The sequence below is a fragment of the Anopheles arabiensis genome, chromosome 2 (assembly GCF_016920715.1).
Source record: "Anopheles arabiensis isolate DONGOLA chromosome 2, AaraD3, whole genome shotgun sequence".
In the NCBI taxonomy this organism is placed as follows: Eukaryota; Metazoa; Arthropoda; class Insecta; order Diptera; family Culicidae; genus Anopheles; species Anopheles arabiensis.
Window position 1 is genome coordinate 9,370,729 of NC_053517.1, and position 23,190 is coordinate 9,393,918.

General features: G+C 49.3%; 3 protein-coding genes across 5 annotated transcripts; 2 read left to right on the forward strand and 1 right to left on the reverse strand.

The window, feature by feature from the left end:
- The first annotated feature begins 1,188 nt into the window (after positions 1 to 1,188).
- LOC120894994 (long-chain fatty acid transport protein 4-like) lies at positions 1,189 to 15,462 on the forward strand. 3 transcript variants are annotated; one of them, XM_040297929.1, is made up of 8 exons: positions 1,189 to 1,541; positions 1,636 to 2,052; positions 10,035 to 10,417; positions 12,047 to 12,197; positions 12,475 to 12,947; positions 13,028 to 13,229; positions 14,026 to 14,218; positions 14,311 to 15,065. In XM_040297929.1, the coding sequence occupies exons 2-8, from the start codon at positions 2,029 to 2,031 to the stop codon at positions 15,063 to 15,065; spliced, it is 2,181 nt and encodes a 726-aa protein (XP_040153863.1). In that variant the 5' UTR covers positions 1,189 to 1,541; positions 1,636 to 2,028. The 3 variants fall into 3 exon arrangements, with proteins under 3 accessions (XP_040153863.1, XP_040153862.1, XP_040153864.1); XM_040297928.1 differs by lacking the exons at positions 1,189 to 1,541; positions 1,636 to 2,052 and having other exon boundaries at positions 10,032 to 10,417; positions 14,311 to 15,462; XM_040297930.1 differs by lacking the exons at positions 1,189 to 1,541; positions 1,636 to 2,052; positions 10,035 to 10,417 and adding an exon at positions 10,466 to 10,497.
- Positions 15,463 to 15,890: 428 nt separating this feature from the next.
- Positions 15,891 to 17,323, forward strand: LOC120894653 (pancreatic triacylglycerol lipase-like). The gene is made up of 2 exons (XM_040297367.1): positions 15,891 to 16,164; positions 16,236 to 17,323. The coding sequence occupies exons 1-2, from the start codon at positions 16,113 to 16,115 to the stop codon at positions 17,204 to 17,206; spliced, it is 1,023 nt and encodes a 340-aa protein (XP_040153301.1). The 5' UTR covers positions 15,891 to 16,112; the 3' UTR covers positions 17,207 to 17,323.
- On the reverse strand, positions 17,302 to 22,905 carry LOC120894652 (golgin subfamily A member 1). Its single transcript, XM_040297366.1, has 7 exons — positions 20,917 to 22,905; positions 20,722 to 20,820; positions 19,795 to 19,958; positions 19,414 to 19,563; positions 19,216 to 19,306; positions 18,814 to 19,140; positions 17,302 to 18,730 (listed from the first exon to the last, which is right to left on the reverse strand). Exons 1-7 carry the CDS (start codon positions 21,850 to 21,852, stop codon positions 18,584 to 18,586), a joined length of 1,914 nt encoding a protein of 637 aa, XP_040153300.1. The 5' UTR covers positions 21,853 to 22,905; the 3' UTR covers positions 17,302 to 18,583.
- Between the last annotated feature and the right edge of the window lie 285 nt (positions 22,906 to 23,190).

Consider the following 23,190-nt stretch of genomic DNA (forward strand, 5'->3'; position numbering starts at 1 on the left):
ATAAAATGCAATACAAAACACTTTCTTAAGCAAATGTGTTTCAAACATATTACAGTGGAGCGCCGTTTAGCCGGGCTTCTCGGGACCTGGCCTCGCACGGATATGCGAATAACACGGATAATGAGTCAAATGATATTCCTGATTAATTTTTTCCCCAATTCCTGATTAATTTTTTTTGGAAAATTATCTTATTTCTTGATAAAAATAACCGAGTTTTAATTAACTTCATGCATTTCCCATAAGAATATTTGAAAATTGCTTGAATTATCGTGTCTTTTGCTATGACAATGTGCTCTTTTAACCGCTTTTTAAAATATACTCCTCATGACGCAATGTCACCATTGTATTGAACTATCATTTCTCAACATCACGGGTAAACGGACAGCCGGATAAAAGGTACCCGGATAAACGACGCTCCACTGTATAGTAAAAAAACAAAAACAAATCAATCTAACGTCATTCGGAATCGCAAACGCAAAATCGCTGCTACATGGAACATGATAATATTTCTGATTTATGTTTAAAATAATCAGCCTAAACCAGGCGGAACACTACCACTATCAGCATGTGACTCAAAGCATCGAACCAAAAGGCTCAAGGATAGTGCAAAAATAAATACTTCACCATATTTTTAAAACCGGATTTATACATCGCAGATACGCACTAGCCGATAAAGCAACCGTGTCCACGCGGTAGCCTTAGTAAAGGGGTTTTTTGTTGTGTTGTGTTCCTCCTTTATCATTATTCGCCGGTTTTGATATTTTGGGGCCTGCAACTTAAAATTCAGATAAAAAAACAAAAACTAGAGCCATTACCAAAAGCAGCTACGGCTTCAACCCGTTGTCCTTAGTCTGGAGTTTGTTTGTATTAATCGGTATGTTTAAAGTAATTCCATCGTCTGCTTCGAAGCTCAATGTCACACCCCCCATGTGTACGCGTAATATTGTTTTTAAAACAATAATTTCATCCATCAACTTTGTCGATTTGCTTACCGCGGTAACGTGCGAGAAAAGTCACCCCCGAACCGAAGAGAAGCACCCCCCGAAAAACCACCCATCCAACCAGGCGACGAATCAGCAGGTAAGAGTGTGTGGGAGACGTGTGGCGTTTCCGTGGATCGGTGGTCGTCCGCAGCGGTTGCCCTTACACGCGCGCGTGCTTCTTGCGCGTTCCGCCACGGCACGCTGGCGCATTTCGTGCTGAACCGTTGAACCGGGCGCGCACTGGGGCTGCTGCGTTGTGCGCGATACAAAACGTGCTGCGCTAATCCGTTCGGCGACGCGTACGCGGGATTGCAGAATAGCGGGAAGAATTTCCAGTTTTCGTGTTTTGTTATGTGTGTGAGCGTGTGTGTTTTATTTTTGGGTTTGTGTCCCCAGCGTCCCCCAGCGATCATTCTAGAAGTTAGCGTTCCAGTGCAAAGTGGTGCTGGTCTTTAGGAGGAAAGAAAGCTTCGCGGGTTCATCAAACACGTTCGCAAGCTTGCTGCAAGTGAGCCGGGTGCATTGTTAGTGCTCAAATTTAAAGCATACAAGCTAAATGTGAGTGTGAGGTGAAAAGTGTTTCACTAGTGTGCGCTAGTAGTAGATCCCCTTCGGATTCAAAGCTAGCTTCTAATGCATATTTCATCAACAGGATGCTCGATCGGGCAACAATCGTTTGCCGCACCGGATTTATTGTAAGCGTGTCGTGTGATTCAGTCGTGTGCTATTAAAACAAGTGCTTCATGAAAGTGATTCCTAAACGTTCCCCTCCAAAGGTGTGCCGGATTTGATTGAAAGGCACAAGCTTAAAAGTTGTGCAAAGAGAGAGAGAGAGAGAAAAGCAAAAAAACGCACACAAAAAGCTCCCGGATTGTGACACGCCGTGCACGAAGCGCTCGCAGCTAACTGTAGTTCCCGCCAGGAACTCCACGCGTATCGATTCCAACGGCATTACGATCCCTATAAGCCCTCCAGCGGTGGGAAGTGACGCGTTAGTGAACGCCGGTCGATTGCCTTTTGTATGGATTAATTATCAATATTCACGATGAATAATAATGACGAGAGGAAGGTAAGTTCGATACAGCTAACCGCGGGGGGTTGGGAAATGCCGGCACCGAAAGGTGTAGGCACCGCGCTTATGCAAGCCAAGTACTTGGTATGCAAAAAACTCACTATTTTCGCTAGGTCCGTATCAGCGGGGAAGTTGCGGTGTTTGGGGCGCGGGAAGAAAGCGACGGGTGTGCCCGGGTGCCGAACTCGGTCAGGACAAGTCAGTTTTGTGAATGAGGTCACACCTTTTTGGGGGGGAACCATTTGGGGACAGCCGCGTTGAGGTGCGTTACCTAGACGTCGGCTTTTAACCGATCGGACGATCGGCTGTGTGCACTGCTGTGTGATGTGTAGCATATAGGAGCAAAAGATCGCTTAAATACTTGTACTAGAAATCGCTTCCTCCAACCAAAATGTACGTAATTAAACGGTTACAGTTGCGTATTGTTGCGTAAAACAAGTGATTGAATGATCATCGAGGATTGCACACGGGCGGGGGTTAGGGTTTAATTGCATTGTTTGCGCTGATCTTGTTGCAGTTCAAAAGCAACTCTGCTCGAGGGGATAAAAAGATCGTTTAGTCACGCTACAAATGAATAAAAGCTGCTTCAGTCAAGTTTGAACTTTACCAAAATGATACGAATCACAAACACACAAACGATGACTGTCAAATTTGGGTAACCATTTTAATCGCATTATAATGACTGGCAGCTCCAAAGTGATCGTTACAACAAACAGGCATCAAATTACATACGTTTCAGCTGTGTGGGCCGAAAGCTTAAATGTTACAATGTTCAATCGATCGATCGTTTGCAACAGAGGTCCACCGATTGCACAACAAACGAGATCATGATTTTGGTAGATCTGTTGTGGCGGCACACGGAGTCGCGGAGTCGCAGACAGGGGTGCAAAACGGCTGCAAAACACGTGCCAAACTTCATCGACATGGTATTTTTCGCAACCTTGCCCTTGGGACGAGAAATGTTTGCACGAAGCCGGCGGATGTAGGCGATGTGTTTTTGACTCATCGTAAAAATGGATGTTCCACTCATAAATCCATTCCGGCTAGGATTTAATATTCCACTACCTGATGTTGAGAGTGTTAATGTGGGGGGCCGGTTGCTTATTTAATTTCCACAGATACGGCTGGCCAAACAGAACAGCTACTATAGCCGGGTAAGAAATGGAATGAAAAAGGCAAATAGATGATATATGTACACAATATACACAACACTGTTCAACCGACTGTGACACCTTAAAAAGGAGCTGCTGTGCGTCACTAAAGGTCGGCGCTATGGATGGCATAGGCTGCTGCAGGCTTGAAGTCTACTGTCAGGCAACCTCAAAACCTGGACAAAAGGCATACTATTAACGTGTGTGTGTGGTTGGTTAATTCTGATGGTATTGTGGTTGAGGTAGATGGTAAAAAATGTACATAAAAACCTTCATCTTATGTCCGTGCCAACATTCAACATACGAGCCTGCGGTGTGTGGGTCTAAGATAATGAAAAATCCTATCCCACCTTATACTGCTAGCAGAGACGACAACCGAGCATTAAAGACCACCTAAAAAAGACTCACACACATACACAACCCAAAGCCCATCATTGGACCATTTACTTTTACTCAGCAAACGAACCAAAAAAAACCAAACCTGTTGTTGTTGTTTAAGGTCCAGTGCTGTGACCGGGAGGGGTGACCTTCAGTACCCAGTAGGTGATGTGTGGTTAATGCGAATTGGAGGCATTACGAGCTGTCAAACTGACTGCCTCCAATCGATGGTGGGACTTTTTAGAAGCGATCTTGAAGGACGCCATTGTGGCCTTAAAGTGGTGTGGCAGTGGATTCAGAATTCCGTACTGTTTACGTGCATACTTTACATCTCCCTAAAGTTCAGTCGCTTCTTCAAACAACGATGCTACGAAGCAGACCTGCCATGTTATTGCGCGTAGGGACGTTTTGGTTTGCAGATCGTGACGATAAGCAGCCATAAAGCTAAAAGGCCAAAGAGCATGCAGTGACCCTTGCAGTCGTCGATGTTGAACCAGTTTACTGGCATCATACATGCTTTGTCTTCGAACGAACCGATCTGGTGAGACGTGTTCGTAGCCCGTGTGATCGTAGTTTGAGTCTTCGGGTTGAGACTTTACTGTGCAGTGAACTGTGAAGAAACCGATTAAAATGCTAATGTGTGTTGTTTCGAAAGGGAATTGTGGCCCAAAATCCTCCCACTCCCCTCAGTAAAGGTACGAAAAATGTGGCAATTGAGCTTTGGCACTCAATCGCTCGACGCTCAGTGCAAGACCTTTTTGATGGGAAAAGAAAAGAAAACCAAAAGCAAACCGGCTATTATCAAACAAATCCCATTAACACCTACCGTGCTACTGTTTTGCCAAACCAAATAGACATTGGCATGTCAAGCCTCCCGGCACTGGGACGGGGTTCGCTATCGTCGATCAGCTCATCAGGCCAGGGTAGCCACCATAGGGGAGGCTGGAATTTATTCCGCTCAAATATTGAAAGGGCGTTGCTGTGGGCATCCATGCGCTACGGGGCTTTTGATGCTCGCAATGTGTTTTAAGGAGCGGCGAATGTTTTCCGTAGCGGTGACAATTCAACGCTAATAGCAACGGTAAACCAATATTTGCTTCATCCCAGTGCAGCTTCCAGGTCCCTTCCCCAAAGAGCTTCGTTGAATTTGATTAGTATTTAAACAGAAATCATAAAATGCTCCGTCCTTTTTTTCTCTCACTGCCAATATCCGCTCATTCCAGCTGAAGGTAGTTGAGGCAAAGTGGCAAAGTGAAGTATCCCCCCTCAATGCACTATGCAGTGTGTAAAGGGGAGGACTTTGTGGAGAATGCAAATGGGTGGCCGTGGGATACAATGGCGGTAGGCACGAAACCCCTTGTGTAGAGACGCTAGCATCATTAAGATGAGGCTCGCAAAAACGAACACGCTTCAGCATCAATGTAGCAACGTGTCCGTGAAAGAAAATTACCGACCAGTGGAGAAAATCTGGTACACACCGAGGGGGAGGGGTGGGGTGGAAAGATCGTTGAACTGTTCGCTGGCAGTGTTGGAGAAGGTGTTTTTTTTCTTCTCATGCTGTGCCAAGTAGCTGCACCACTTCACTGCAGGCAAATTAACGTGGGCAACGTTGAAGGTTGCAAAGGTGGCAACCGGCCGCCGGGGTGAGGAAATCTCACCCCGAAGGCTACAAAGCTCAAGCATTGTTTGCAAAGCACGCTACTTTCAGGCAGGCCTTTCAATCGCGATGTGATCTTTCTCGTCTCTTGCTGAGAGCACACCTGCACCGCCTGCGGTTGGGCTTTTGGGTCGCGGCAGCTCGAACGCTGCTAAGAAAATGACGCGACGCAACATGCCGGCAGGTTGAGCCATCGCTGCAGAACTATGCAGAAAGCATCTCCGAAAATAAGGGGGGTTGCCCGCCACGTTAAGGTCATGAAAGTGGCTACGCTGGGCTGGGCTATGCCTGCAGCAAAAGGCGTACACTTTTCGTTTCAAATAAACGGCGCTAACGGCAAGGGCGTGCCTGGAAAGGGGAAAGTTTTAGAAACAATGGCACTGAAAGTGTTTTCTATTGGTGGCACGATTGTTATTATTCGTTAAAATAGCAATTTTCATTAATTTATTATTTCGGGAAAGCGGGAAAAAGCAACAATAGGAGTGATTTTGATTTTTAAAGACAGAAAGACATTGTATGCAAGGAAGGGAAAACACATGGAATAATGGGGATTTTTACGATACTAGCCAGTTTTTTAACATAGAGTTTGACAGTTGGTGGCTGAAATCGGGTCAATACTCCTTAAAAAACCACACACGAAACGAAAAGTGTCTGATTTTCTGGCTACATTATTCGCCCGATCACGGCACTAGAACGGTAGTATAAATGGAACAGAATACGATACGAATCGAACGGCAAACTATTGGAATCATGAGAACCAATTCGAATCAATGATCAAGCTTTTTTAGTAAATTTCTAACAATCCTACATGCATAAAATGTGCTGTGTAAATCCATGTCACAGTTTAAGTGTTTCTAAAATACTTTTATACGTAAAGGAACATAATTATAAAAAAACAATCAAATGCGTTCGCAACCAATTCTTTCGTAAAGGAAAACTTAAAACCGTTGATCGGCCAGTGTTTTTTGGGTGACGTAAACAATCCAATTAGAACCTTGCATATCTAGCAATTTTAAACGGTGGGTATTTCTAAAAAGACATTTACATGATTTTCTAACTTGAAAATTATAAAAAGCAGCAACAATTAGCTAAATTAAAAATAACGAGTCCATTTTTGTCCCTGAACCCAATGAAGACGCTAGCGTTTCCCCGCGTGCAGTTGTGCAGGGTCTCGAATGCACCGCACCTACACACTTAAAAATATTTCACGACCTCGGTTAAAAAAACTGCCGAAATCCGTCGGCTCTTTGGATTCTTGCTGATATGTCAGTTGAAAAACCCAGTAGCCGAAAATCAGTACCATTTAAAACTGAAATATCAGTTAAATAAAAATTTGAACCGAAACTCGGTAACACAACATGCCGAGCACATACGTTAACACTGCTGTCACCGAGATAATCCGTCAAAATAACTGAGATTTCAGCTTTATTATTTGGATTAGCCGAGGCTCGGTATTCTATCTGTCATTCACCATTCTGTTAATCTCGTGCTAATGAAACGAAAACCTTTCGGAGTTATGTTGTGATGTAAAATAAAAAATGTAAAAAAAAGTGAAAATGAGTCTCTCAGCGTGAAAAAAACGAGAATCAGTAGCGTGCGATCGAGCACAGGTATGGAGCGGGGTTGGGGCTAGGAAACTCCATCAGCGCACGCAACCGGTGCTCTTCAGAGCGTCGCTCGGAGCAGTCCCTATTCAAGGATCAGATGTGGAAGCTAATCCGGTTGGTTCAACCTTTGCCAGACCGTTCAAACTTCCAGGATTCATTTCCGGTCACCTACAGGAGGTAAGTATCAACACTCGATCACATGAAATCTAAAAAGGGTTCACTCAGACTCGTTTCACTCTGCCCGCTTTACAGAACCGTGCCTGTACCAGTGCCCGCTCCTTGTCCGGCTCATTTTCCTGTACCGGTACCACATCCAAACGCTGTACCCCATCCGGCGGTTGAATCGGCGCCTGTCCCAACGCTTTCCATCACATCATAAAAACCCATTTGATACGCAAATAAAATCACTAAAATAAAAATAAAATGTTTTTATATTTAGCCGAAATCTCGATTTGCTCCAACCGAAAATCTCGGTTAAACGTAAACGTCAAAACAAAATGACATTAACCGAGATGTCAGCAACAGAAATTTAACCGAGATCTTTGCCGAGATCTCAGTTGTGCAGATCTCGGCAAAAATTAACCGAGATTCGGCAAAACATTTTAAGAGTGTAGCTCTTGCCGGCGTGAACAGCATTGCGTGGGAAGCAAAACGGCTGATTGACGGCTTAAAATGTTCCTTCCGTTTTTTTTCTTCTCCAACAGAAGGTTCGCAATTTCCTTTGCACCGCTACGCGGCACGTGCGTTACGATTGCGTTAACACCATTGCGCAAAACGTTCGCAAGAACGCACCATTGCAGCCCAGCAGAAGAATTCGCTCGCCCTTCAAATAGAGCGCCAAACAAAAGTGTTCTAACCTCACCCACATACACACACACGCGCTTTCGAAATACGTTTAAGGTGAGGAACAGTGTGGCGTGTAATATGTGAGGCACGCTAAAACGTTCCATTTAAATCACTCTGGCTGTCGCTCTGCACGCTAATGGGCCGTTTGGTTGCCTGCGAACGCAACCCTGGATGCGCAAAAGGAGGACACCTTTGGAGCGGTTCTGCGCATCAAAACAAAGGCCCAGCTCGGTTGACGGGGGCGAATTGTTGCCTTTTTACTGTGTTGATGGGTCGCTTCGAGTTCACTCGAGGTCAGTCAGGGAAGCTGGAGAGCTTGACAGTGAGCTGGGCGCAAATGTTACCCTTCCAGCTTAAGTAAGATACCTTTCGGGCAACAAAAAACACCCAAACCAACATACAAAAGCAAAAGTGAAAACGCAGGATCCACGAACCAAGCAGCTCTGTTTTGTGATTGTGTGTGATTTGTTTGAGGAACTTATGGTTGGAAAGTTGCATTAAATCGTCAAGCTGTGCGCCCGACCCAGGTGGGTCGGCAAGGGTGCCCACTGATGATCGTTGCGGTGCATTAGCTGGCAATTGAAACGGAAAGTGAACAAATTGCATTGTCGGATGCAGATACGCCGCGATTAGAGGGAGCTGCACAAAAACACACCGCGAAGAAAAGGAAGTAATCAAACAGTGATCCCTCCCGTACCCCGTTGAGATCGTCGAGCGAATTTGCTGTGGTTCGCGTTTCAGAGGCGCATTAGCTCTCAGGCTGCTGTGATCCGGCTGCCCCACAGGCCGGTAGAATGATTTTCCGCAACTTTCTTTTCTTCACGCATCAGCTGAACGTGAAAAGCAAGTACGTTTCCTGACGCACGCTACGGACGGTGAAAAACTTTGCCCGTGCACGTACCGGGCGGCGCCTCGGATCGTACAGGAAGGTAATATGAACCCAAACGGAATAGAGGGAAAAGCCAGAGTTTACATCCCCCATTTTGCATGGCACAGAATCACGCACATAATCTGTCGCAGCACTGACGCAATATGGTATGGTGAATAATTTAGAGGACAGTCTTTAGGATGTGTGGCTGGCAACGTTGTCTTTGCGGCAATGCTCCGTATTATTAGATTTTGTGTTTCTTTATACAAATTCGTTCCAGTTTTGGTTTAAGCGCTGCATCATTTTTTTCCCAACGCTTTACATAATAGAATTTCAAATGCATTGTCCTCATTATGTTAGCTCGCCAGCTTTACCAGTTTACGTAAGACGTTGCTATGATTCAGCTTAAAAAAGGCCACAAACCCATGCTCTCCAACTTATCATCCCAAACTGGTCGATCGAATTCAGTATGTAAATCAAACCAGTGGGAATTTTCCTCCTTTTCATGGTCAAGGTAGGAGGGCTCCGTGTGCGATCTCAATCAGTGATTCCAACTCAACCAGCTTAGGAGAGCAAGAGCAGAAAGAGAGAGAGAGAGAGAGCAAAAGCTCGCTCGTAAGCTCAGCAAACCCCACAAAAAAGTAAGAGAGAATAGCTCTCGCGGAAAGGTTTAGGGGATGTCGGGGTGTGCAAAAGCTTTGATCAGGAGAAAAACGGAGGTTGAGAAGCACTGGGCTAGTGATGGGAACAATGCAGTTTTGGTTTGAATCGATTCCGACTAGCTCAGAATTTTTGTGGAATCAATTCCGGATAGTAGGTCCGCAATCAGAAAAAGCTCGGTAATCAGAATCGGCTCTGGAATCAAATTCGATTTCGGCATCTCCAAGAGAATAGGCGTTTGGGTCGTATGCAGCTACGATTGTATCGATAGCCGCCATGAACCTACAATTTACTTGTAAACGATCCATTCTAATGGAGATTCCGGGGCTGATGTCGTTTCTAAAACTTCCTATTTCAATTGTAGAACTGATACTGATTCCAGATTCCAATTCTGATTCCGATTCCGGAGCAGATTGCGATTTCCGGGTCAATTCCGATTGAGGAGCCGATTCCAAAATCAGGTAGAAAAGGAATCGATTTTAGAATCGGAATCGGATCCAGAATTGATTCCGAACACGGAACCGGAACCGGGTAGATCCGATTCCGAGCTTCCATCACTATACTGAACAGTTGCGAGGCTTAAGCTGCTTCGTGCTCTAACGTACACACGCGAACACACTTTGCTCTCCAATAACGCTCAACTTAAGTTAAGCATGTTGTTCCCTCTCACCACCATCGCCGCTTATCATCAGTGTCTCAATCGATTTCTTCATGCTCTCTCTCTCTCTTTCTTTCTTATCTCACCTTCACTCGGCGGTTCTCGCGATCGCTCTCCGGAACGTAACACAACGCCATCGTAACACCCGAAGCAGCCCTCGATAGTGGACGTGGAGAAGGGGCAGCCGGAGCATGAGCACGCAAGACAGCAACAGCAGCAGCAGCAGCAGCAGCAGCAGGTCGCGGGCTCGCGGTTACGGCCACCGTCGGCACTCGAGCCGTTCGCGTCGGAACCGAGCGGCGACGACCAGCCCGGCAGTAGGAGCGCAAGCGGCGACCGGTTCAGACTAGTGCTACTGTACGTGCTTCAGTTTACCAGCGTCGGTGCCTCGATCGCGGCCGTTGTACTCATCTGGGTCTACATGGGTTGGGAGTTTGGATTGCCGGCGTTGCTGATCACCTTGGCCGCGGTGTTCATCGCCAGCGGCTGGTGGCGATGGTGGTACATCGCGTTCGTGACGGCGCCCCGCGATATCAAGTGAGTGTGTGCGAAAGGAAGGCGACCAAACGAACGCAAATCGAGCGATTTGCAATGGTAATAATGTGCAGCAGTCGAGGGTAGGTGACGAGCGAGAAGCTGATCACACACACGCCGAAGGTTATGGCCCTTTGCGGAAGGTGCAGACGTAATTTGCAGACAGTTTGTTGGCGGTCCCGAAAAAGTTCCGTCCAACCTGGTACGCTAGGTGAACTGTGCTGAAGCATGCCACGAACGCGCCTGGTGACGTGACGTGTTTGAAATCCACTTGAGTGTGTATGCGACCAAAAATGGCACCAAATATGATCCAGTGATCTGCGTGAGTGTAGGGCATTGCATCTTTACTATCGGAATTCCACCGAACGATCTCGAAGCTGCGAAAGCTGGTATCGAATTGTAGGGTGGAACTAAATCGTACTACCTCTTCACAACAACAAAGCATCTTGGACAGTGTGGCTTGTTGCGCCAGCAAAGCGTAGAGAAGGACAAACGCTTCATCCACCGTTTACGACCGCCAAAGCGAGCTTTTCCTTCTGCGCACCATTAACGCAACGTCAACGATCGTGCGCAACCAAACGCCCCACCGCCGCCGCGTGGTGTTGAAATGCGTCCGCCACCCGCTTCGAAGGTCGTCCCTTGCTTTTGAGAAAGCGGTGTGCGGCGTGTGGAATGAAGCTTTGGGAAGGGGGCCGTCTATGAACCGCGCTACGCCGTTATGTACCCTGGTACCGAGCTAGTGTGGATCTGGGCGATCAAGAATTACGACGAGGTACACACAATGACTGAATGAGTGAATCGGTGCAGCCGCTGGCCGGTCCAAAACCGGTTTGTTTGGATGGTTTCTTACGATCGAAAAACCTGTACGTCCGTAAGAAACACAAGCCCTTGCAAACAGTGGAAGCGTTATGTAAGGGATGTAGAGGAACATTGAGTGCATCACACAGTGTTATCGAAGCGTGTCGGTTGAATCAACGAAAAATAGAAAATTCGCACACGCAACGCAAAGTTTCAGCAAATATTTGCCGCTTTTGCCAGTGTAAGATGCTCGGGAGATGATCGTTTATGATGGTAGGCAATGGTTGGGGCGAACGCCGCCATGATCATTACAACCAGGTGGAAATTAAATGTGACGTACAATGTACTGGATGCTGGATGGAGTTGAAGTGTGCGCCCCACGCCACATTAGTTGCAACTGTTCACATACCAAACAAAGTGTTAGTGCTACTAGCATTTAGTCCCTCCCCATGCGGAACATGCAATGTCATGGGTTAGAAATTAAACGCATCTTTATCGTATCAGGGCTTCTTATCGCATCATAACCGATAAGAGCTCCATGTGGGGGATTAGTCATAAATCGGGGTTTTTTATGGTTTTTGCCACCGAACAGTACACCATCTAAATGCGGAGGTCTTTTTCTTGTTTTGCACTCGATCACTCACATTCCCCTTCGCCTTGTTGGTCAAGGTCCAGACAAAAGTAGTGAAGTGGTGCTCTGTACACAACCCGCAAAAAGCACGGGTTTGTTTGTATGATTATCTTATCAACACGGATTCTGGTAACAAAAAACGGTTTGTTTCTTTGCTTAGCTAACACCCTCCCATCTTCCATCCCTTTTCCAATCTCTTCCAGAGCTCTGACGCGGTACATCAAGCTGCTCGGGTTGGTGCGGAAGCACGCGAAGAACAATGCCACGATCGGCGACATCTTTGCGGAGTTTGTGTCGAAGCAGCCGGAAAAGGCATGCCTCATCTTCGAAGGACGCACCTGGACGTTTCGTGAGGTACGTGAGCCGAGCCGAGCCGTCAGGGCGTGTGGGGTGGATAATTGCTTCTTAAGCAGTCGCGATCGCTGACGTCAAACTGCGCATATTGAGTGTTTTTTTGTGTGTAGTTGCCTCCCATCAACACATACAGACACAAAAAACAAACTGCCAAATAAGCGACTTAGCGGCTACCGAAGCAATTGTTGGCCCTTCCCTCCCCGAGTTTTTTTTGCTGTGTGTTTGTGTGTATATTTATTGTATTAATTGTGCCCTCTCTGCGACCCTCGCACCGTAGGTGAACGACTATTCCAATCGGCTGGCGAACGTGTTCCACTCGCACGGCTACAAGCATGGCGACGTGGTCGGACTGCTGCAGGAGAACCGGCCCGAGTTTGTCGCCACCTGGCTGGGCCTGTCGAAGCTGGGCGTGATCGTGCCACTGATCAACCACAATCTGCGCAAGAACGCGCTCATGCACAGCGTCACGGTGGCGAACTGTAACGCACTGATCTATGGCGAAGCGTTGGCCGATGCGGTGGCCGAAATTGCCGACCAGCTGCCGTCGGCGGTAGCGCTGTACCAGGTGAACGAGGCCACGCAGCAGCCGGTGCTCGCGAACGCGAAAGACCTCACCACGCTGATGCAGTCCGCGTCGAAGGAGCTGCCGGTGAACGGGGTGAAGAAGCCGAACCATCACGATAAGCTGATCTACATCTACACGTCCGGCACGACCGGGCTACCGAAGGCGGCCGTCATCACGCACTCCAGGTTGGTTTGGCGGTGGCGTGTGGTACATACCAGGCGTGCGAGAGTGCACCACTACTCCCACACATCAATTCCATTTGCAGGTACATTTTTATTGCGGCTGCAATCTCCCTGGTGGCTGGATTCCGTGCGGACGATACGTTCTACACCCCGTTGCCGCTGTACCACACCGCCGGTGGTATGATGAGCATCGGGCAGGCCCTGCTGTTCGGCGCAACGGTGGTCACGAGGAAGAAGTTTTCCGCGTCGCAGTTCTTTGCCGACTGTCAGAAGTACAACTGCACGGTAAGCTCGAGTTGAATGCCACTAAATTTAAAAAGCGTCTGTACTAGTAATGTGATCTCTCGAGCGCACTCCGATCCGACTTCAACTATTGTTAGTCCGATTCCGACTATGGCAAAGTAGGAACCACTAATTCCCCCTGCGTAGGACTGTCTATCCTGCAATGGGTAATGAATAAGTCACTGAAAGCCAAGCTCAATAGTGGGTATAGGCAGTTTTAGGCTTTTAGGCAGCCTGGCTATAGGGGGAGAACGGTTGTTTCGCCAAAGAAGAAGAAGAAGTTCCGCCCAGAGTCGGAGTCGGCCGGAGTCGTCTGGAGACATCTGGTGTCGCTTGAAGTCGTTATGAGTCTCCCGGAGTGGAAAGTCGTTTGGAGTCATCTGGAGTCGTCCGAAGTCGTCCTGAGTCTTCTGGAGTAGGCCGGAGTCATCCGGAATCGCCCGGAGTCGGAGTTATCCACAGTCTTCCGGAGTCGGCTGGAGTCGTCCTGAGACGTCCAGAGTCGTCGTTCGTTGTCTCCCGGAGTCGTTCGATGTTGTCGGGAGTCGTTGGGAGTCAACCAGAATCGCCCGGAGTCAATGTGCTTGTGATCGGAGATTTCTTTTCTTTGTCTTTAGTCCAACTCAGGGCGATTACGGACTACTCCGGGTGACTCCGGACGACTCCGGATATTGCTGGTTGGACCTACCTTCCAGAGCCGGTCCCGAAATTGTTAGAGTTGCATCGGAGTCGACTCCAGATTTATGCCCACTTTGTCCATCACTAGTCTGTACTAATTGCTATGGATCGATTTTTTCAGATTGCCCAATACATTGGTGAAATGTGTCGCTACATCCTGGCCACGCCGGTCTCGCCCGTCGACAAAGCGCACAAGGTACGGTTGATTTTCGGCAACGGGCTGCGTCCCCAGATTTGGCCCCAGTTCGTCGAGCGGTTCAACATTCCGCGGGTGGCTGAGTTTTATGGTGCCACGGAGGGCAACGCTAACATCGGTAAGTGATTGTGGCGGTATTCGTGTGTTTTAGTGCCTTTCTGCTCTGTCTGCCTCAACTGAACCGTATTGTTTGCCCTTCCCTCTCTCTAGTGAACATCGACAACACGGTCGGTGCGATCGGGTTCGTGTCGCGCATCATACCCGTCGTCTATCCGATCTCGATCATCCGGGCCGACCCGGCCACCGGGTACAGTGAGCCGCTGCGCGGCAAGGACGGCCTCTGCCAGCTGTGCAAACCGAACGAGCCCGGCCTGTTCATCGGCAAGATCATCCCGAACAATCCGTCCCGGGCGTTCCTCGGGTACGTCGACAAGGGTGCGACGGAGAAGAAGATCGTGCGCGACATCTTCCGCAAGGGCGATGCGGCCTTCCTGTCGGGCGATCTGCTCGTCGCCGACGAGCGGGGCAGCCTGTTCTTCAAGGATCGGACCGGCGACACGTACCGCTGGAAGGGCGAGAACGTGTCGACGAGCGAGGTGGAGGCGGAGGTGAGCAATGCGTGCGGCTACCGGGACACGGTAGTGTACGGCGTGGAGGTACCGAACCTGGAGGGCCGTGCCGGCATGGCCGCCATCCTCGATCCGGAGCGGCAGGTCGACCTGGAGCAGCTGGCCCGCACGCTCAAGGACACGCTGCCGTCGTACGCTCGGCCCCAGTTCGTGCGGCTGCTGTCGAAGGTCGACATGACCGGTACGTTCAAGCTGAAAAAGCTCGACCTGCAGCTGGAAGGGTTCGATCCGAGCGGTATCGAGGACTCGGTCTACTACCTGACGCCCAAGGGCCAGTACGAGCTGCTGACGCCCGCCATCTACGAGCAGATCGTGCGGGGCGAGGTGCGGCTGTAGAGTGTTTGTTGCTGTTACTATTTTGTACGTTGAAGGCTGTTTACTTTTACTGCTGATTGCTAAGAATTTATGCACCGTGGCACTCACTTCGGGGTTTCTGTGCTCTTCTACAAGTTAACAAACAATGGCTACAGAAGTGGAGGGTGGAAAGAAGGCGAAGAAGTCAATTGAACAGGGCAGCAGATACTATTTCTGATAGATCTATTTCTTAACGTGGTGACTGAGAATACATGCAGAACATTTATTTTAAAAGGATTTAGCTGTAAACCGTTTCCGTGGGCTGACTGTGCGTCGCGTGAGGTTCCAAGACAAAACATAGTTGTAAACGTTGTACGAAACACAATGACGATGATAATAAATACAGTACCTAATGGGAAAAGAATACTTTGAAAATTTACTCAGCATGAGTTTTCATTAACACTACCAATTTACTTACCCAGATAAAACCAAATTTGCAACCGTTTTAGTACACATTTAGCACAGTGTGTCATGCGCGTTGCATACATTAAGGCGGATAGCAAACAACTGTTAGCGTTTCCGTTCAAATGGAACAGTCCCAAGCACGACGTGGACTGGTGAGCTTGCAAGATTAACGTACAACATCTGATCCGTTCATGGTTCAACCCATTGCGTTCCAGCGCCCCTATCGCGCCACAGATACTGGCCCGCGTGCTCTGAGCACGCTGTGCGCTGTCCGTACCATCCACCCCCCCAGCAAGCGGCATTGACGTGCGGCATGATAGGTTTGAATTTGCCAGTGAACTGGTTAATCTAGCGACGGCATGACGCTACTATTGGACTTTTACCTTAACCATCAACGTGATGTGATTAGCTGATCATTCAGATACACTTGCCATCTAGCCGGGATAAAGTTGGTGGGTTGGCTCGTGATAAGCAGGGCGCGATAATTTAATCATCTGGATAAACCCAGAACTTTTGGGGGTGTGGTGTGCGGTCGTTTTTTGGTCCATAAAAGAGGAAGGTCATTTGGGCCGTGGTGTGATTTTCAGTTCGGATCTTGACCGAGTCCTTTCAGCCGACCGTACCATGCAGCTGTGCGCCGTAGTTTCCTTCCTTGTGGTGGGACTGATTGCCAGTGGTAAGCTTGATAGGGTTAAACAATATTCCATTGACATTGAATGACGTTAGCTTTAACTCACCCATGTCCAGCCACTGCCATCGACGATCGCAACTGGCACCTGGTTCCCGATGGCAACGGTAGGCTGCATCTCGTCAACACCAACCCGTACGATCTGCCGGAAACGGATGCCGGCACCGCCGCACCCCGGTTCGTGCCCCAGCAGGACATGATTTTCCGTCTGTTCACGCGGGCCAATCCGACGCAACCGCAGATACTGCAGCTGAACAATGCCGCCTCCATTACCGGCTCGAACTTCAACCCGGCCCACCCGACGCGCTTCACCATTCACGGCTGGAACAACGACGGGTCGCACTTCATGAACCCGCTGATCCGGGATGCGTTCTTCGAGCGGGGCGACTTTAACGTGATCACCGTCGACTGGGGCGTGGGTGCGATCAACCCGAACTACATCGCGTCCCGCAACCTGGTCGGACCGGTGGGCAACACCGTCTCGCTGCTGATCGATCAGCTGATCGCGACCGCCGGCGCCAACCCGGACAACATCTACATCATCGGCTACAGTCTGGGCGCGCACGCGGCCGCTAACGCCGGCAAGGCACAGAACGGGCGCATCAACACGATCATTGCGCTGGATCCGGCCGGGCCGCTGTTTGCGTTCGGACAGGCCGATGCCGTGTCGCCGGCGGATGGCCGGTACGTGGAAACCATCATGACGAACGCCGGCCTGAACGGTATCAATACGCCGCTCGGCCAGGCCAACTTCTACCCGAACGGTGGCCGCACGCAGCCGGGCTGCGGTACGGACCTGGGGGGCAGCTGTGCTCACGATCGTGCACCAACGTTCTACGCCGAGTCGGTCCGCGCCGGCACGCCGTTCCGTGCGATGCGCTGCGCCGACCATGGGCAGATACTGGCGGGCAGCTGTACCTCGTCCGGACCGGACGCTAACATGGGCGGCCAGCCGTCCAACTTTGGGCGCGGCGTGCAGGGCGTTTACTATCTGCAGACGAACGCTGCGTCACCGTTTGCACGGGGATAAAGTGGTGGGGTATGGTGAATGCGAAAGGACGCTGGCATATATGGCCAGCTAGCTACGCGGTTTTGCTGATAAATACACGTTACAAGCTGCCCATATTGGGTGGGAGATTTGCTTTAATTTACCTAGCGCTTTTATTGGTTTACTGGAATTCGTATAAACATGAATAATGGCTGTGTGGGAGACACACATGAACAATGAACCTGTATGAAGCCTTCCTCAATCAAAACGCTCCTTTCGATAGACCACGGATAAACGTATCCCCTTTCTCCTTTAGCGCAAATGTTTGCACATTTTCTATCCCTCAACAATCGCTGCATGGTGCCAGGACTAGGAATACCTTCGTGTGCAACTTGTCTGCATCTCGCTTCCGGGTAATAAAACAAGCAGTACATAATAATGTATAAAAATATATATAAAAGCTAATATATATGTATATAGACAAAAAAAAAACTGGCCAACAAAAAATGATAAAAATCACTCATAAAATCACACGAGAAAGCTGCTGCCGCTTTATAATACTATGGCATTGTAAATACTTATTACCTTTTGGGGGTAAAAAAGGAAGCAAATCACATACTAAGGGCATATATAAGGGTTTTCCAGGAGTTCGCATTGCTGTGGGACACTTTATTGACTCTTTCTTACGGGAAATGAACTTATTGTAATGCGAACTGGACTCTATAGCTTCATTGTTGGTCAAATCTAATAGCAATTTCCAATGAGTCTGGCCAAAAATGGGTCCAATTTCCAACATATGAAGTTTACTTCCAATAGGAAAGAGTCAAAAAGTGTTCCACAACTATGAGAACCCCTGGTAAACCCTATCAACATATAAGGAATCTATGAATAATCTTTCAACAAGCGTTCACTCGCTCGTACACGGTTGTGTTTCAACCACAGGAATGTTTGCTGGCATAATTAATGCAATAAAAATGCATTCAACAGATGTAGGTAATATTAATGATGGAAAAACAGCCACACAGCTGCCCCATCCATCGAATCAAATGTGGAGATCGTTTTCTGTACGAGATTTAAGCAGCGTTTGTTGTGCATTCACTTTAAACTCATATGAAATCGTTCACTTAATTTCTGGCGCATCAATTGCCTTAACCCTTTGATTATGTATCGTCGCTTTGCACTATCCCGTCCTAATACACTCCTCATCGACACACATACGCTTTCTAGAGATTACGCTTTGGTTGGTTGGTTGAGTTTCCGGTGCTGCTGCTGCTGCTGAATTGTCGCTTGGAAGATTCCGATAAGTAGGTGCAAATTGTATATAGGAGATATGCTGCATGGAGGCTGCATTGCGTGAAGCATCTGCGTGAACGTATTGCCGCACGTGCACCTGCGCACGGGGTAGTGGGCGGCAGAGCTTTAGCTGGTGGGTAGCGTAACCTGTCCCGGCCGGCTGCCGCCGAACCAGCTCATCTTCCAGTTCAGTGTGTCCTGCAGCAGCTTCTCCTCCTCGTAGCTAAGCTGCAGCAGCGTCGAAACGGCTTTTATCAAGTGTCTCGCTTCAACCTACGGAGGACGGAAAGCAAGGTTAACGTAGACTGGCCGACCAAGTTTGCATTCTCTCGCGATGGAAACGGCGCTTCACTAACCTCTCGACTAGTAAGAAATTTGATTATCACATGCTTAAGATAGCGGAAGTTCACTTCATCCATCACTACCGGGCCGCTAGCACCACCGTTGGTACCGTTTTGCTTCAGCGTTCCGTTCTCCTTCGCCAGCGCCTTACCCTCGAAGCTTTTCGATCGTTCCAGCGATCGGTCGTGGGCCGGTGGTGCCGTTGCCGGCTGGCTGCCAGCGATGTAGCTCACTATTGCATTATTATTATTATTATTGTTGTTACCGTTCTGCTGACCCTTCAGCTCTTCCAGCAGCGTTTTCTTCATGTCTACCAGCCGCTGGTTCAGTGTTTTGATGATCTGAAAGCAGTAAGCAAGACATGGTTGTGTGTAAGCCGCGCATGCGAATTTAATCGATGTGCACCGTGTACGAACCTTGTTCTTGTCCACAAGATCGGCATTCAGATTGAGATTCGTAGTCATGAGTTCATCGACCTGCTTTCTTAGCTCATTGACGGTGTTTAGGCTGCGGGAGAGGATACCGGAAGTGGGCAGAAAAATGATGTTGATGATGATGATAATGATGGAGGAACGACATTTGCTCACGGGTCAGTGCCCGGAAGCGATAGTTACCGTTTGTCCAGTTCGTGCTGTAGCATCATCGCGCGGTCATGCAGCTCGATCGATTCATCTTTTTCGTGGCGCAGCTCTTGGCGTAAAATTTCTTCCTGCTGCGACATTTCCGCATTCTTCATCAGCACTGCCATTTTTTCCTGCGTTTCGCTGCGAAGAGAAATTATTTATCATTTTAGGCACACATTCAATTCACACGCAAACCGAGAGAAAGCCATCAACGAATACACGCCGGGAAGCCAACGCTCATTTTGAATGGGCAAACAAAAAGGGACCGACTATGCTCACAAACTTCGTAATGATAAGAAGGTATGACAAAATTATAATAATTGTGTCAAAAAATGCCCTTCCCCAAAAATCGATGCCCGATGGTTTGCTCACCCGGCCAGTTGACGGTTTAACTCGCGCACGGTGTTCTCGAGCTCGGCCACCTGGCCCTGATAAGCGCCGGTGGAGCGGTCCGCACTCTCCAAGCACTCCAACAGTCGCTGCTCCGAGTCGGCCAGGTTCGTGCGCAGGTCGGTGCATTCGCTTTGTAGTTGTTCCTATTAGGAGGAGGAAAGAAAATAGAGAAACGATGAATTAAGTACGAAAATGGTTTAGATCGATAAGTTGAAGCACCTTTCATGGCGGCATAAATATGGCGCCAATGCTTTACGGTGCATTTCAAGGTACGCCATGCTGTTATTCCCGAGCTGGGGTTGAGAAATGGGTTCGATGTTCAAGCACACACACACACGCACACAGCGCACGATAAGCACACAGCGATAAGAGAAAAAGCGTGTGCTGTCAAGAGCACACTTCTAATGCTGCAAAACGTGTGCGGGTTTAAAGAAGCGAGAACCAATAAATAAATCATAACAAAAACATACGATGGCGTCACATTGTACTTTATTGTAAAGGAGTGTTTAAAATAAGGCGAACGCTATCCCGTGTAGCGCAGGGTGTGTGGGGGAGAAGGATCGAATCCTAAGGAACTTTAATCAATAAAAGTTATGGGAATGCAATAAAGCACCCGGCACTCAAATTCGGTTCAGTTGTTTTTGGTGCTTTTCGTTCGGTCACGGTTTAGCTCGGCGCTTATCGCGCATTCTAACACTGCCCCACTTGACTGATAAGCTACTAAAACCGAAACGCGCAACACCAAAGCAATGGAATGGGATATCTCAGGGGGCGCGCGGTACCCGAGGGCCTAACTTTAACTCAAGGGTACACTTTCCCGGAGGAGTGAGCCCCCACTCATCTGAAGGATGCGCGTTTGGCGGAAGTGGCTGGTTGCGGCTTTGCGCCCGCGCTCGAGCTACTTACTACTTTGCTGCTCATGAACGTGACCTCCTCTTCGTGCTGTTCACGTGCCTCCCGGAGGGCGGAATGTAGCTCATCGATCTCTTCGTTCATCAGTTTGATCTGGAAGGGCAGGAGGCAAATGTAGGACGATGAGATGACACACATCAGGCACATCAAGCAACCAAAGGCCTTGGCGTGCCCTGCCAACGCACGTACCTTATTGTCGCGTTGCGTTATTTCCGAGCGCAGCTTCTCGAACTCGAACTCCAGCTGCTTCAGCTTCTCGGTCAGCTCGTCCTTCGCCTTGAGCGCGTTCCGCTTCTCGGTGGTTTCTTCCGCGACCTGGCGCGACAGCCGGCTTACCTGCGTCTCGAGCGTCATGTTCTGGATGCTCCAGCTCGTCTTGATGTCGGACAGGTGCAGATGGGCCGCCTCGAGCCGCTGCTCGAGCAGGTCGCGCTCCTGCAGCAAGCACTGCACCTTCTCGTCCGCGCTGCCGCCGCTGCTCGGGCCGAGCGAGACGCGCGTATCCTCCAGCACCTGGACGCGGCTTTTCAGATGCCGGTTCGCCTCCTCCATCGCGGCCAGCTTCGACGTCAGGCTGTTTCGCTCGCACTGCGACGAGTGGCGCAAGCTTTCCAGCTCGTCCTGGGCGTTTTCCAGCATCGGTTCCAGCTCCCGCAGCCGGTTCACCTCCTGCCGCAGGCTTTCCGCCTGCTGCTCGGCGTTCTTCTGGTGCGCTATCCGATCGATCGCTTCCTGCTCGCGGAACAGCAGCATGCTCTTGAGCTTCGATATTTCCTGCTGCTGGCAGTTCTGTATCTTGTCCTGCTCCTCGCGCTGCAGCTCCCGCTGCAGCTGGGTCGCCTGCAGCTTCTCCTCCAGCGCGCTATTGGACTGCTTCAGGCGGCCCGCTTCCTCCTCGAGCAGGCGGGCCTGCTCCCGGAAGCTGCTCAGGTGACCGGTAAGCTCCTGCAGCTCCAGCCGGGTTGCGTTCAGCTCGGCCTCCTTCTGCTCGAGCACGCTCAGCTCGTCGATCGAGCTGGCGCTGGTGAGCGATTCGGGCCGGCTGCGTCGCGTGCGCGACACGGACAGCGGCGCCACATCGTTGCCAGTCTCTTCGCGGATTTTGTTCTTGAGCGAGGCAAACATGGTGTGACCGCGACGGACGTTGCGCGTTTGCCCCTTTACACTTGCGCTTTGCCTTGCCTTGGTCTGCCTGTCAGGCGGCGTCCAGCGATGGCGGTTTACACACAGCTACGCGCGGTAAGGTGGGATGTTACGACACTATACGCGATCGTGTTCGTCGTTTCACTGGCGCTGCATTGTCGCACTGGGTGACTACAGGCTGGCTCTTGCGGTGTACAGTCGGCGACACAGGCCAGCGAACGGGAATAATTTAAAGTTTTGCTTTACGCTTCACCGTATACAATCGACCCGATTGTAAATGGGGTGTGCCGGGGGAGGGTTGGCGATAAGCCCGCACCGACCCTTTTTCTCCACCCGTCGAGGGGGTGTGAGGCACAAACAGGCCCTGTATGAATGTTGTTACTATTTTAATCGGCACCTTCGCTTTGAGCTGAAGGTTGTTTCTTCTACCAGCTCGGCACTTATGCACCTGTGGTGTGCCTTGCGCGCCTGGGAAGGGTGGGAAGGGTTGCTGCGCTTCGCTGGTCCGATATTCGCTTCACCACGAGCAACAACACTACTGCTGCCTGCCTGCACGGGTTCTTTCTTATCAGTCGCAACGTTTTCCACGGGGTTTTCGCAAACTAATGGCACAACGGTGGTGGGAAACTGGAATCCATTTGTCGCCGTTTCGCTTTATTTCTTTCGCGGCTTGGTGAAACAGCAATTTTCAGTAGTGGTGCAGTGGTGAGGGGAGGTTACACGGGATGCAGACTTCTATTTTTTTCCCTCTCTTCTGGACTAGACTGTGTTATCACAAAACGCGTACGTTCTGGAGGTGATGGCCCCTCGTTCTTGCTGTGGTTGTGCAATGGTCACGAATCGGGGTTCACACTTCACAATTGAACGTCTGGCCAACACGCCACCCACCGAAAATGCAACCCCCACCAGCCCGTGTCCGAGTGCCGAACTTGTGACCGTCGCAAAAAGGACAAAAACACTACATTTTCCATAATATTTGGAAATCGGCGGTACAGCAGGGAGAGGTTAGATCATTGGTTGCTTTCTTGACACAACGGCGGGGTGACAGTGAAACGCAGACGAAAACATTAAGGCCGGGCTACATTGACCGTACTCGCAGGTGTAATTTTGATTTTCACTAGCGCATCTGGCGGCGGCTGGTGGAAGCTTTTTTTCATCTTCAAGGGAATGGTCGTGCCGGATCTCAAAATTAATTAGTTTTTTCGCCGTTTTTCGATGCGAAAACGGCTGAAATACTTGCACAACATATTCATCTATCAATTACAAAGCTTTTCCAGTCCAGTTAAGGTAAAAAACATGGAAAAATAACATATTTTCTGA